The sequence below is a fragment of the Pleurotus ostreatus genome (assembly GCF_014466165.1).
Source record: "Pleurotus ostreatus strain PC9 chromosome Unknown scaffold_3, whole genome shotgun sequence".
Taxonomy (NCBI): Eukaryota; Fungi; Basidiomycota; class Agaricomycetes; order Agaricales; family Pleurotaceae; genus Pleurotus; species Pleurotus ostreatus.
In genome coordinates this window covers 727584-740671 of record NW_023503158.1, presented here as the reverse complement: position 1 = coordinate 740671, position 13088 = coordinate 727584, and the positions used below count along the sequence as shown (strand labels likewise).

At 52.4% G+C, this 13088-nt stretch overlaps 6 protein-coding genes across 6 annotated transcripts; 3 read left to right on the top strand and 3 right to left on the bottom strand.

Annotated features, from left to right (window-relative positions):
- Nucleotides 1-305: 305 nt before the first annotated feature.
- PC9H_004696 (uncharacterized protein) lies at nt 306-2933 on the top strand (the record flags this gene model as incomplete). The annotated part of the gene is made up of 2 exons (XM_036774278.1): nt 306-603; nt 655-2933. 2 exons carry the CDS (start codon nt 306-308, stop codon nt 2931-2933), a joined length of 2577 nt encoding a protein of 858 aa, XP_036632780.1.
- A 238-nt stretch (nt 2934-3171) lies between these two features.
- Nucleotides 3172-4696, bottom strand: PC9H_004695 (uncharacterized protein; the record flags this gene model as incomplete). Its single annotated transcript, XM_036774277.1, has 6 exons — nt 3172-3351; nt 3412-3881; nt 3940-4235; nt 4315-4452; nt 4511-4587; nt 4643-4696. The coding sequence occupies 6 exons, from the start codon at nt 4694-4696 to the stop codon at nt 3172-3174; spliced, it is 1215 nt and encodes a 404-aa protein (XP_036632779.1).
- Nucleotides 4697-4960: 264 nt separating this feature from the next.
- Nucleotides 4961-6769, bottom strand: PC9H_004694 (uncharacterized protein; the record flags this gene model as incomplete). The annotated part of the gene is made up of 2 exons (XM_036774276.1): nt 4961-6563; nt 6618-6769. 2 exons carry the CDS (start codon nt 6767-6769, stop codon nt 4961-4963), a joined length of 1755 nt encoding a protein of 584 aa, XP_036632778.1.
- A 476-nt stretch (nt 6770-7245) lies between these two features.
- On the top strand, nt 7246-8087 carry PC9H_004693 (uncharacterized protein; the record flags this gene model as incomplete). The annotated part of the gene is made up of 2 exons (XM_036774275.1): nt 7246-7662; nt 7725-8087. The coding sequence occupies 2 exons, from the start codon at nt 7246-7248 to the stop codon at nt 8085-8087; spliced, it is 780 nt and encodes a 259-aa protein (XP_036632777.1).
- A 647-nt stretch (nt 8088-8734) lies between these two features.
- PC9H_004692 (uncharacterized protein) lies at nt 8735-10437 on the top strand (the record flags this gene model as incomplete). Its single annotated transcript, XM_036774274.1, has 7 exons — nt 8735-8745; nt 8799-9032; nt 9135-9225; nt 9287-9330; nt 9503-9585; nt 9651-9664; nt 9742-10437. 7 exons carry the CDS (start codon nt 8735-8737, stop codon nt 10435-10437), a joined length of 1173 nt encoding a protein of 390 aa, XP_036632776.1.
- A 1379-nt stretch (nt 10438-11816) lies between these two features.
- On the bottom strand, nt 11817-12779 carry PC9H_004691 (uncharacterized protein; the record flags this gene model as incomplete). Its single annotated transcript, XM_036774273.1, has 5 exons — nt 11817-11892; nt 12021-12094; nt 12389-12486; nt 12560-12625; nt 12698-12779. The coding sequence occupies 5 exons, from the start codon at nt 12777-12779 to the stop codon at nt 11817-11819; spliced, it is 396 nt and encodes a 131-aa protein (XP_036632775.1).
- Nucleotides 12780-13088: the final 309 nt, after the last annotated feature.

Here is a 13088-nt window from a genome sequence, read left to right as displayed (position 1 = left end):
CGTTTGGGAAATATTTATACCAGTTGGCGACCGGTTCAGCAAGTAGTCCTCACAGAGGATATGAATACGCTGGGTAGTATAAGAATGATACATCCTTTGCGCTTCCGTCAACTGTCTATAGGCCATTTACAGCTTGGTTGGATAATTGCGTTAGGTAATCCATTACGTAACAGGATTTCACCCACACCTGGTCGTCCTCCGACAAGCACTACGCCAACAGCCTAATTTTCTTCCACGTATACCCGCTGTGAAGGGAAGGCGGACGCGACGACACAGACTATCCTCAAGCGCGCGAATATCCTGAGATGATGTCCAACGATGTCCCCGCGACTCCGAGACCTCGTCCACCAGGTAATGTACGGCGTTCCATGTCGATGAAACTGCAGACACCGCCCCCTCCATATGCATCTTCGTTCGCGTCGCCAACCAGCAAGCAAGAGGAACTGGATCAATCGGAAGGTATCCGGGGAAGCGCCGTTGGATCCACTCTTAGTCCAATACGCCAGGACGAAGGAGAAGAGGATTGGTTCAACGAGAGATCGCGTGAAGAACTTACCGAACTTTTCCTCAAAGCGGACGGGCTGATCAAAGAGCGCGAGAACGGTGCATTTTGGTCGTTATATCACCTGGTCGTCCTTTGCTGATTCTACCTAGAGTTGAACTTGACCTCTGCCGTATACAAGACGCTCTTTGAGAGCAATGTGTCACTCAAATCCAAGCATCAGGCGTTCCTTGCCAGGATACCCAACTCCCCAACCGTCTCTTCCTCCGTGTTACCACCGGCGTCCTCTTCGGGATCTCATACACCAGTCTTCTATTCACCACGGACCTCCCCTTCGCCGCCCAATCTGCGCCCTCGGCGAACCCGCAGGATATCCATGTCCCAGGACGATATTTCTCATCTCGCGGACCAAAACTCTGAGCTCCTCGTCAAACTCGAAAAACTGGAACAAGAATCCGCGCAAGCAGATTTGTCAGGTCGAAGAGCTCTGAAACGGCTAGAACGCGAGATTCAGCTGCTGAGGGAGGAACTGGAAGAGACACAAGCACGCGGGGAAGCTTTAGAAGAGAAAGCGCGGTTGGGAGATAGTATCGAAGCTATTTGGAAGAAGAAGGAGAGAGAACGAGACGCCAGGAAGCGTAGATCGACTCTGACTACCGGTGTTAGTGATGACGATGAGAGAAGGGACTTCGCCCCACCTTCAGACTTCCCTCGACCTGCCTTCAGGTTTCCAATGAGTAGGAAGAGTGAAACGTCCCTGGAAAGAGCCGTACCCTCACGATCAGAGGTTCTTAGAGAGCAACAGCGACTCGCTGATGCCTCTCCCCCTCCATTCGAAGAGATAGACTCTGGTAGTCGCTCTCACCTTGACGACTCTCCTTCTCGACCATCTCCCGCTCTCATCACTCAACTTATAGCCAAGATCGCGGAACTTGAGGAGACAAATACGCGTATCATGCGTCGCCAGGCGGAGACCACCGAGAAGTTGCAGGCCGTCCAGCAGGAAACGGAGAACATGAGCAAGGTCTACGAGAGCTTGGGTGGCGACGGTGCGTTTATGTGGGTTGGCGACGATGGCGAGGCTGCACTGTACGTTGACGAAGAAGCCGAGGAGGAGTTCGGCGACGGTTCTCAGCATGGGGCAATGCGTTTCAGAAGCTGGAGACGATCTATTGAAGGGCGGGCACCCGATGCGTTCGATCAGTCAACGGTCCGCAGCTCTTCACAGAAGTCCTTTGGCAGCGTCAGCGAACGTGGTACCCCTAGCCGTCGTGGATCCGTGCGGCAGCGACACTCCAGGGGATCGTTGAGCAACGGGTTTAAACGTGCTTCAACTATGGGCTTCCCGGCTTCGCATAAGTCTCGCAGGAGCGTTGTTGGACTTTTCGACACGTCACCTACACCCTCCACTCTGAATCTCGACCCTTCGAGCTCGAAGTCTGATTCACTGGAGAGGGGTGTCTCCTTGAGTCCCTCGGGCGCGCAGACTCTTGGTGCGGAGCTTGATGGGCTTGGTCTTGCCTTCGACGGAGCCAGTCCCGTTGGCGCGCCTCGCAATGTGTCGAATCATCACCTTAGAACGACAAGCTTATATGATCTGAGCTGTATTGGTTCCACCTCAACAACGCCCATGCATTCTCCGTGCCCTTCCATTTCCGATACTCCGTCGGCGGGATACACACACTCAGTCTCACCGAGCCCTGTCTTCTCGTCATTACCATCGAGGATGCTCACATCTCCGGTCAAAGATCAAACATTACCCGTGCCCGACCCGGAAACCCCCGTACCCCCTGGGGGCGTTCATCTTATGGTGGAGGAGCCTACTCCTGTTATTCCTCAGGGTAGCCCGGTTTTGGGCGCAGCGGATGGCTTGCTTCCTAGCTCGGGGAGCAAACATTCACTGCGCTATCGACGTATGACTCAGACAGTGCGTTCAAGGGCAGAGAAGTGGGAAGATGGCCGATTTAAAGAAACGCTGAAAGGCCTCGGCTCTCCCCCAGGGCACCCCGCTGCGAAAACGGTCATAAGGAAGAAATCGACGATCGCGAGTGCGTTTGATGTCTTTATGGACGCGTTTGCGGACAGGATAGACAAGCACGATGACGGAGACCCACCACTGCCCTCCTTGGAAGATATATCCATAATCGATTTCCCTGATTCGCCCGTGGGTGAAACAGAGGTCCCTCTGTCTGCTTGCGACACTTCTGCGTTATCTGTGGAGCAGGAGGACGAGCATGAAGCTGCCGTTGTCCAGGCATCCGAGATATCGGTACAGCAGCAACGAGGCGGTCTCGGTCGCCTCATGCTGGAGATATGGCTGTGGCTGCAGTTCGCAGTTATCATCCTGGTCTTCCTCTGGGCGATGGCGAGGCGAGGGCCCAAGGCCGTTCTGTACGAAGCTGAAAGGCGGAAGAGCTCGGGCTCGTATTGATGTCTACATTATTATACTTTACACTCGTTTTTGAACCCCACACCTATACGCCAGATTGTAATGTTACCACTATATTTTGCATACCGTATTATAGCATTCCTACACCCTACCCACAGGCTCAGGTACCAGCGCTCCCTAATTTAAAAACTACCTGTACGTCCGCATACATGCGTGAACTGCATGACTCATCTTCGCATCCTTGTATTGAGCAGCGATGATCTATCTATCCACTCTATGTTCAAGCCGGTACCATGTATACATTAACTCCAAGACAATCAAGAAGATTATAGTGGGGGTGATTTGCTTGCGGGGAGTAGACAAGGTCGTTGCGCCCTCCAGCAGTAGTGTTGGAACACAATGACCATAGATCGGCTCGAAGGTTGGCGGCGAGCAATGGAGGCCCTCCCGATGGATTGACCTACATCGACGATGTCAGAATTCACATTCGCACGTTCCCAGACAAAACAAAGCCTCCTACCATCGAACAGAAACCGGAATAAGCAGGCGGTGGGATCTGCGTAGAAACGAAGATGGGAGAGTAGCCCGGCACGAGGCTGAAAGACACTGGAGCTGGGAACGGGACGACGGCCTTTGGATATATGGCGCCGTTCTGAAGCGCATAGTAGAGCCATCCGCCGGTGCCGGCGCTGGATAGAAGTCCATAGCTGACGTGGGGGACTGTGTTGACGTTGATCATGCCTATTGAGCGCGAGAGGGGGCCAGAAGGGGGAGGAGCTTTGAACACCGCGAGAGGATTAAAGCGGGCAACGTTAGTGGAGATGCATGTAGGGGTGGGAGGCTCTTCTGTGGGCGGCTCCTCTGCGCCGCTGGTAGAATAGAGGGTAAGTCGATCACGACCACCGCAAAACTCGGCGGAGTTTCCGGTGCAGACCATTGTACATTCACTATCGGATTTCTTCGTAGAGGAGCCAATGGAGTTACCGCAGACTGCCATATCATTGAGCGTCGGCGAACAGACTAAGCAATGGAACGAGTTCGGACTCACAGCACTCATCACCGAACTCGAGACCCGCGAAGGAGAACTCATTTGCGCTGCAGAACGCGACACATGATTCAATTGTCATTCCACCTTCGACGTGATGGGAGTGAGAGAGTGTGCGGTCGCTGACGCTGTCTGTGTAGCACCCTTGGTACTCCCAGTCTTCGGCGACAGTCTGAGGGACGCTCGGAGCAGACGAGCCGCTTGCGAAGAGGTTGAGACGGCCAGCACCGCCGCAGGATTGAGAGCTATCGCCCGTACACGCATAGTTGCACTCGCTCAACGCAGCGGGGGCTCCAGGACTTTGGACGGCGTATCCACAAACTGAAATTAACCATAAGTATCTTGGAACTTGCAAAAACACGAGTAGCGAAGTGGGACGTACAACATTCTCGACTGAACTCGACGCCAGCTAAGGGGAAGCTAGCGTCGGAACAGAAGGAGATGCAGGACTCGACTGTCATTGCATCCCCGCTGGAATACGACGCGCCGGTCAGCGTGCGGGCCCCTGGTTCATCGCTGACAAGAAGTTACTAGTTAGAGGTAGGAAGACTCTCGACACGATCGAGGCGCGTACGTATAACAGCCCTGCGATGTCCATCCTCCGGGCAGAACAGCAGGGACACTCTGGCGTCGACTCAGAAATGAATGCGCCTAAACGAAGAAATGAACAACATCCACACAACCGAGGTAAATATATGTTCGATACCTGAGGAAAAGCGAGTGCCGCGCCAGCAATCGACAGCAGGAAGAGAGGACCCATGTTTGAAACGACCGAACAAGGGGGCAATTCCGAAATCTGAATAAACAGAAACTTCCTCGAGCTTTATATTCTGTCTTGTAGGTACAGGAACCGTCGATCGTGCAACCCTCAATGTCAACGCGTCAACCGCAGACCATCATATTATGTCCATTGTACGCGACAGACGCCTAAGAGTGCATGATTTATTCCGATTCGCATGGGGCCCCCAGGCCTCGCCAGCCATCGACACTAAGCAAAGTAATCGCTGTCTTCGAACCAATGGGGCTATGTACCCTCGGCGTGAGTGCGATGCACTTCTAAACGAGGAATAAGACCTTTCAACTCGTCGATACTGCTAGGTGACAAATTGCAATCATGCAGAACGCAGGTCTCGATCGCGGCGTTCACTGCCTTTCGGGCTTTCAGCAGCGCCTTGAACATGGGCGCCAGGTCCTTAGGACTGAGGCGGACAACCACCTTTTTTATGGATGGAAGTGACATAGGTCCGGGTTGCGGAGGGGTGTCGCGCAGGATGAGCAAGAGGTCGATCAGGAAATCAACGCGGACCTCTGTCACGTCAACTAGTCTTCGTAAAAGATTTCGCTGAGGGATAATCCAAGGATCATTATCGTGCTCTTCAACCTCTGAGGCGAAAATGAGAAGGGAAGGTCTCAAAGCATGTGGTAGAAGTGTTACGACAGCAAGTTCTGTCTCTAAGTCTTCTGTACCGGAGACAGTCAGCGCGAGATATGGCGGAAGTTCGAGCGCATCCTTCTTCCGTAATGCGATCCGCGCGGTAGGAGAGCCGCCAATTTCGAGCGTAAGCTCAGAAGATAATTCGGCGGGGGTAAGGAGCTTAGAATAGATGGCGGACAAGATTGGGGCAGCGGTATAGGAATCTGTTGAACCCCCAGAAAAGAGCTCCATCTCTTCGATACGAGGCATGTCAATGTACGCCGCCATGCCGGGAATGGAGAGATCGTGGTCTATGACGGCTAGCTTGGTCAAGTGGGGAAGACTTATCGAAAGCAACGGGGTTGACTTGGGTGGGGACAAGGCGCCACTTAAGGAGAGGGATGTTAAAAGGGGAAGGTTGTCCAACGAGGCAAAGAACGCTACAGCTTCGGGAAGTTCAGATTGAAGGCCAGGGATACGAGGAAATTGTAGGTGCAGGGAGTGAAGAGAGCGGAGACATGACGCATCAGCCTTCCAGATATATCCATCCAACGACAAACGTCGTAGAGAGGGGAATGGTCCAGTCGATGCCATGTTCGGGGGTAGTTCGAACGAAGCCGAGGACTCAGAATGGAACTGGTTGTTTTTCAGCGAAAGAGTGTTGAGCTGCGGAGCTGGCGTGGAGGTGATACGCTGCAGCCACTCGGCCTGGCAGGGGACTTCCAGGGCGATTTCTTTGACATGGCCGAGATGTTCGAGCACCGTCAGAACATTCACTCCCCTCAGCCGACCGTATGGCGTCCAAAAGTACAGTGGTGCAGACTTGGCGCGCTCCAAAAACAGTCTGACAAGAGGCAAGGGAGCCGAGCCGTATATGAAACTCCAAATTCGGGGTGAATCAAGCGCGGTCTGACGCCACGAGTGGCACGTCTGCGTGGCGGAAAGTATGTCGGTGTACGGCTTCCAGATGCCTTTCCGCGCAGGTGAAATGGGGTCCAGTACGAGGAACTCGAATGTAATCAACAAGAGTTCAGCGGGGATCTTGGATACACCAATCAACCGCGTGTTCTTATATTCTGCAAGGAGACGGATTTCGTCCTGCATACGGGCCACTTCGCGGCTGATTTCAATCGATTTTGAGTCAACATCTTCAAGAGATGGGGAGCTGCGCAAGAAAGACGACAACGGATCCATGTCGAGTCCAGATTGCAACCTAGCTTAGACAGTGAGCACAAGCACAAGGCCATATAAAACCAATAAAGCTCACCTTGGTTCTGCACCAGTGATTGAGAGCCTGGTCTCTTGCCGTTGCTTATGCGCGTAGAGTACTGACTGGCTCTGGGATCGAGGTGTTGGCTTCAATGAAAGTTGAAATAGGGGATCGCGTGATTTGCCCCAACCATCCTTATCCTCAACCATCATAAAGAAAAAACCCATGCTTAATTACATGGGCATGCTCACTGCTCAGCGCTAATCCTCTTCAACGATGGATTCGACCTTGTACTACCTTATACAAAGGTGCACCTTCCGCGCAGATAGAACTCGGAGACTTGGGCGGCCAGCCTGCGACGCGAATCGCGTGGGACAGGCGCCTGCGACGCGAATCGCGTGGGACAGGCGCCTGTGGGTTGGGAATCATGGGAATCAGGCCTGCTGCATTAGCACCCGACATCCACAATAGCGACCGAACTTCTCTTGCAGACTGTCGCGCGACCGTAGCGGGTGGGCGTCCTCGCCGCTCGCCGCTCGGACTCGGACTCGGATTCTTCTTTCGTACCTTGATCACATGACGAAATCACGACAATATCGCAACACGAAATGGGTGCTTACATTGGATGGATATCAAGGCGAGGGAAGGCTCATCCTAGTATCCTAGCACATACCAGCATCTCAAGATGGCGAATGCACCACATCCAGCTTTATCTCTACCAAAACCTTTGGGCCTGCCGCTCGCTCCTGATGCTCTCGATCTCATCAATTCCTACCTCAAGGACTTGACGCCAGAAGAGATCCTGAAGTGGGCAATTGGCTACGTTCCGGGGTTGTACCAAACAACGGCATTTGGCCTCACTGGCCTCGTTGCGATCGACATGCTTTCCAAGATAACAAGCACCCCTCCGCCCCTGATATTCCTCGACACACTCTACCACTTTCCTGAAACATACGACCTGGTGGAAGAGGTTAAACAACGGTACACCGTCCCCGTGCATGTCTACAAGCCAGAGGGATGTGAAACAGTGCAAGATTTCGAGCGGAAATATGGCGAGCGACTATGGGAGAATGATGAGGACACTTACGACTACGCTGTGAAGGTATGCTGTTCCGGACATCTACAGTCGCCGGATCTCGGTCTCAATATTTGCTGCATGTCCAGGTAGAACCTGCAAAACGAGCATACGAAGCTCTCGGGGTCAAAGCCGTAATTACTGGCCGGCGTTCATCTCAGGGTGGGGATCGAGCATCGTTGCAGCCGTTAGAAGTCGATAGTACTGGCTTGCTCAAGCTTAACCCACTCTTCTCATGGAACTTCCATTTCGTCGAATGGTACATCACGCAAAACGCCGTTCCTCGCAACAAGCTACTTGATCAGGGGTATAAGAGCATTGGTGATTGGCATAGCACGTCGAAAGTTGCGGATGGTCAAGACGAAAGAGCAGGACGATGGGCAGGCAAGGAGAAGTCAGAGTGTGGTTTACATAAGGATTACTTTGTGATGAAAGCCAAGGCGAAGCCTTGAGTGAGTTCTAATCAACGGTTCAACGGTTCCGAATAATACTGCGTGTTAACCTTGTGACCAGGAGAATGATCTGCCCTTCCGCATGGATTTTTCTAGAGCTAGCAGCTAAAGATGATGCGAGCTGGCCAATACTTCTTATCCGATTGGGCTTGCTGATAGAACTTATACTCTATCCCCTTTGACCAGCGACCCGGAAAGAGATCTATGGATTGACACTATTCAGCAAGCCTGTCGTAGGTGTTCGTCAAGCCGTTTTCTCCATGTCATGCTACTTTACAGAGAGACTTTCACTCAACTGGGATGTATGTCCGTAATCATGTGATGTGTCCCTGAGGAATGTTCACTTCATTTCGTCCGATGGTGCTCATGGAAGAACACCCGTTCAGCCACACACATGCTCGTCTCATGGATGGAAAACTGATGCATGATGTTCGGCCCCTGGGCCTTCGTATCGGATATGATGGCCTGTCAATTGTTCCATAAACGGAATCCATTGGAATAGCCACTGGTGATTTTCCTCTTTTTTTCCGCGCCGAGGCTACACAGTCACAGATACCTGAACTGTAGTCCCTGTCGGCCTTAGATTTCAACTCCCACCTGTATGTTCAACCTCCGCCGTTGGACTCTCAATTGCGCCGTTTAAAGCCATGGCATTTCAGTAAGTCTTCCATCTAATTCTCACTTATCCCCTCCCCATACATCCATTGATAGGGAGCTCAAGAAATCGCTGACATCCTTGTCCATCCGTAAATTTCTACTCGATTTAATGCCTATGCCGCGTCCGTGTCCCTTCAGACCCGACTTCGGGCCAGAGGGCTTTCCGCCCATCCCAAAGATCAATTCCGACGCAATTCGTCAACAAGTGTTTACGCATCGGAGTTACTATGCTCGTCCTACGCATATCTTTGAGGATCAGCCCAATGATCTCTCCCCGGACAACGAGAAGTAAGTACCATTGCTCCGGCCAACGTTTCCCTCGAGCATCCGAGCAGCGATGCCAGCCGTAGAGTTCGCATCGACCTCCTGACATATTCTTATTATTTATAGGCTCGAGCACTTGGGCGACACCGTCCTCGCCCTCGTTGTCACTGACATGATGATCAAGGCGTTCCCCGGCCTACATGTGGGCCCTTCTACGGTAAGCACAACGCACATGCGTACCCGTACGAACTAGGCCGCTGACGTTTGTTGGGCCGCAGAAAATCAGAGCGCTTGTCGTCGGGAACGCAACGCTCGCAGATATGTCAGTATAGCTCCCACCCTTCTGTTCGTCTCCTTCTACATCTTTCCCTCCCTGCCCCGCCACACGGCGTACCAGGCACCTTGACAACGTCCCTGGCCTAAATTACGGCCAGAACTCCATTGGTTTACATCCCAATATGTGCATATGGTCGCTTAACCACTTTACATGACAGATCACTGAGATACAGGCTTCCATATCGGCTCCGTCTTCATGCGGCTCAAGCTATCACCTTGCGTGCATCTACGAATATCCAAGGTCAGGAGTGTGTAACTGTACCCACACGACATTCGCTGACTAAAACACCTTGCTTCTGATATCAGCCGACGTCTTCGAGGTGGGTCTCCGTGGGCTTATTCCTCGACGGTGACATTAACGGTTATATTCGATCACTAATCCGTCAACGGTTCTTAGTCTTATGTAGGTGGCCTATACAAGGACCAAGGACTTGCCGCTGTCGAGAAGTGGCTGCACCCTCTCTTACTGCCATACGCCGAGGAAGCGTACAAGTTCGTCCGCAAACAATATGGTCTGCCTGAAACCAGATCGTCCTCTGGGACACTCCCTACATTTCACTACCGCTTGCATAGGTCGCCGGGGCCGCAACTGCCTAGTAGGAAGATATCTTCCGGTAGTTCGAGCGGGACAGCATCTCCCCCAGAGTCGGAGTCGGAGCCCGGGAGCTTGTCTCCTGCCACCCAGCATGGCGGCTTAGATATGGAAGAGGAATCGATCCCACAAGCGGCGTTGGCCATCGGCCATCTGGCCCTCTTTAACCAACAGCTGCAGAAGGCAAACCTGGACATCGAGTGGGTGTACACCGAGGACGGCGATATTGGAATGGAGGGCTTGCTTGGAGCCTTCGATCCGTCGGGCACTCCGGGTGATGTCGTGCACATCGTCGGTACGGAAGATCCTGCTCCAGGAGCCCGAGGTATTACTGCCGTGAACCCCGTCGTAAAGAAGGCGACGAGGACGACGCCTATGTGGACGGTGAAGGCATTCGTCAATGGTGAGATGTATGGAAGCGGCAAGGGTACGTCCAAGAAGGCGGCTAGGCATGTTGCTGCAAAGGAGGGGTTGCAGCGCCTGGGGATCAATGTTTGGTGAGTGAATTCCGGGCGGCTTCTCGCCCACCTGCCGCGTCCATGGCGCAAAGGCCTGGGTACCGTTCATCGTTCACCCGTTACCGCTTCGCACTCAGCGCGTGGGCTGGCCTGTTGGTGTCCATGAGGCAACTGCAGCTCAGGGCTGCGCCCACTCCAAAGTTCGCGTTCGGGCAGTCGAGGGCTCCTCCGAGATCTTGTCCACTCACTTCATTTTTCATTTTCCTCTCCAGAATCCACCGTGGAGTGAAGCACTACTTCTCCAGACATGTGCTGGCTTCTTGGCGGTGTGGTTCAACCTTGATCGCCGGGAGAGCCTGCACATGTGTGTAGCCGTCGTGCGCGCCGTTATCGTCGTTGCTAGAAGGGCGGTAGGAAGGGGGACAACCGGAGAAACTCTTGGTGCGGACCCTTGTATTTGTAGCGCGCTTTCATTGTGTTTGTCTTTTCCTTGTCACTGTGATTAGGTTCAAGCCTCCCAGTTCCACATTCTAGGTTCATGATATCATCCTTTAACTCAGGTCCCTTCTTTTCTTTACCTTTCGTCGGCCTGTTCCGTTCTCTATGGTACTTTGTTCCGTTTGATATGGTCTGCCACGGTGTTCAACACGCTGTGCGAAAAGGCTAAATCATCATGTACTCACTTCTATGCCGTTATATCAATGTTCCTCGACTATCGTGTATTTATTTACGCGGTTGGATATTAATCGCGAATTTACACCGTGTCCGTTGCGTTGAAGTCCTTCTGTCCACTGATCCGTGTGGCCCGCTAAAGTGGTGGTGCCCACAACGTACATACGAGCGATCAATGGATGTTCGAATGGCACTAAGGCTTACCCACCATCACGGGCGCACTTAACGACACTGCGAGAGTATACACAGTCACCTGAGATCATTACCAAGTCAGTAATAAATCAATAACGGTAGAGAAGACGCATGACACAAGCTTGATGTTCCCAAGGACTCCACTACGCGTTCGACAGAAGGGAGGGCGGCAACTCCAATGTATTGGCGGCCATTAGCTTCCTATCACGAGCTAGACAGTGTTTCTTGGATGGACGTGTGTACGTGAAGCAACTGCATTCTGATGTGTTGGTCGTACCGTGTTCTCCTCGCGGGACTGTCCTCTTACGAGTTCTGTCTCTCGAGCGACCCTGTAGACGAATCCCGGGCCGGTGTGACCAGACCTAAGATATGCCCAAGGACTTACAAACGTAGAAGTTCTTCGGTCCGTTTAATATAGCTTATCGAAAGTCGGGCACCCTCCGTTCAATATAGTCCAGGAGGAAAGATCTTGTATATTGCAAGGGAAGATAACGATAACGATGAACATAGAAACAGATCCACCCGACAGCCCCACCAACGCCACAGATACTCAGTAATCTATAGAGCACCAGTCGCGTAGTAGCGCCACGCAAAGTAGGCGCCTAGGAGGCCGAGGGGAACGAAATACATCATGCTGATTTGATGAAGGAATAGCCGAGACCGGAGCGGACATTGGGAGGGAGTCGGCGATGCGGGTGGAGGGACGATGAAGAGGGAGCCAGTTAGCAAAGGTAAATGGCAAGCAAGGTCGCTTGAACGTACTTAGATCCTTGCTCAACTGCGCTGCTCATTCTTTGTGCCTGGGCAGCAGCGGCGCCGGATTTGAGTTGGGCTTCCTGTAAAACATAGAAAAACGATCAGAATATGGTCAACAGTATTGTAAACATCTGAACAACGGGGACCAGGGCTAACACTATGCAAGCCAAGAAAAAAGGTACGAATACGGAAAAGAATAGGTGAGAGTCTCTGCTTGAAATCGGGTCGATGGGGGAAAGAGACAGCGGAAAACGCGTTCTACTTGGGAATGCTCCACCAAAACGAGCCAAACAGGGGGGCGAATCGACCAGAAGATACTGCATCACACGGCACCTCCGAAGCACGCATGACAGAGAGGGAAAAGGTCTACTCACTGAGCCTTTCTCGAATTCGCCAACGAGCATGCCAGGGAGGAGAGCACGAGCCTCGTCCGAGTGGCCAACATCCTCAAAGGCTTCAGTTGCATCTTGGCCTATGAGAATGAGAATCGAACAAGTCAGCTAATGTGGCGCAAGGGGACAATGGCAATGAAGAGAAAAACATACCGGCTTCAGCTAAGATGACCTCGTCGCCTCCTGGATGCTCATCCAAGAACTTGGTGACATCGTATACTATTCAGAAAAGAAACCGTTAGGACCGACAAAACCGCGCGACGTGATTGGTCGAGGCAGTCGGACACGCACCGTTGCCGTGGATCAAGACGTAGAGTGAATCTTTGGTCTTATGTTGCCTGAGCTCATCTACGGAAACGATTTTGGCGGCCATCTCGACAGTGAAGTGGAGGAGAGGAGGAGGAGGACAACAAAAATAGGCAAAGGCAACTAAGGTGGGAAGCTGAACACGTCGTTCGATTCTTTAATACACGGGAAAGCCGATCTTTCCCACAGTCCTAACGCTGGGTCGGTTACGAGAGCGCGATGGAGACGGGTTATTTTTCTCAGACGAGCAGCTCTAGAGCATGAGATCAATGGGTCATTCGCAGTGAAGCTTGGGCTGCAGATTGTCTAGATTGCTGTGCTAATAATTTACATGAATACAGTAGAAAAAATACGGAATGTGAGCCAGGTTTAGTAC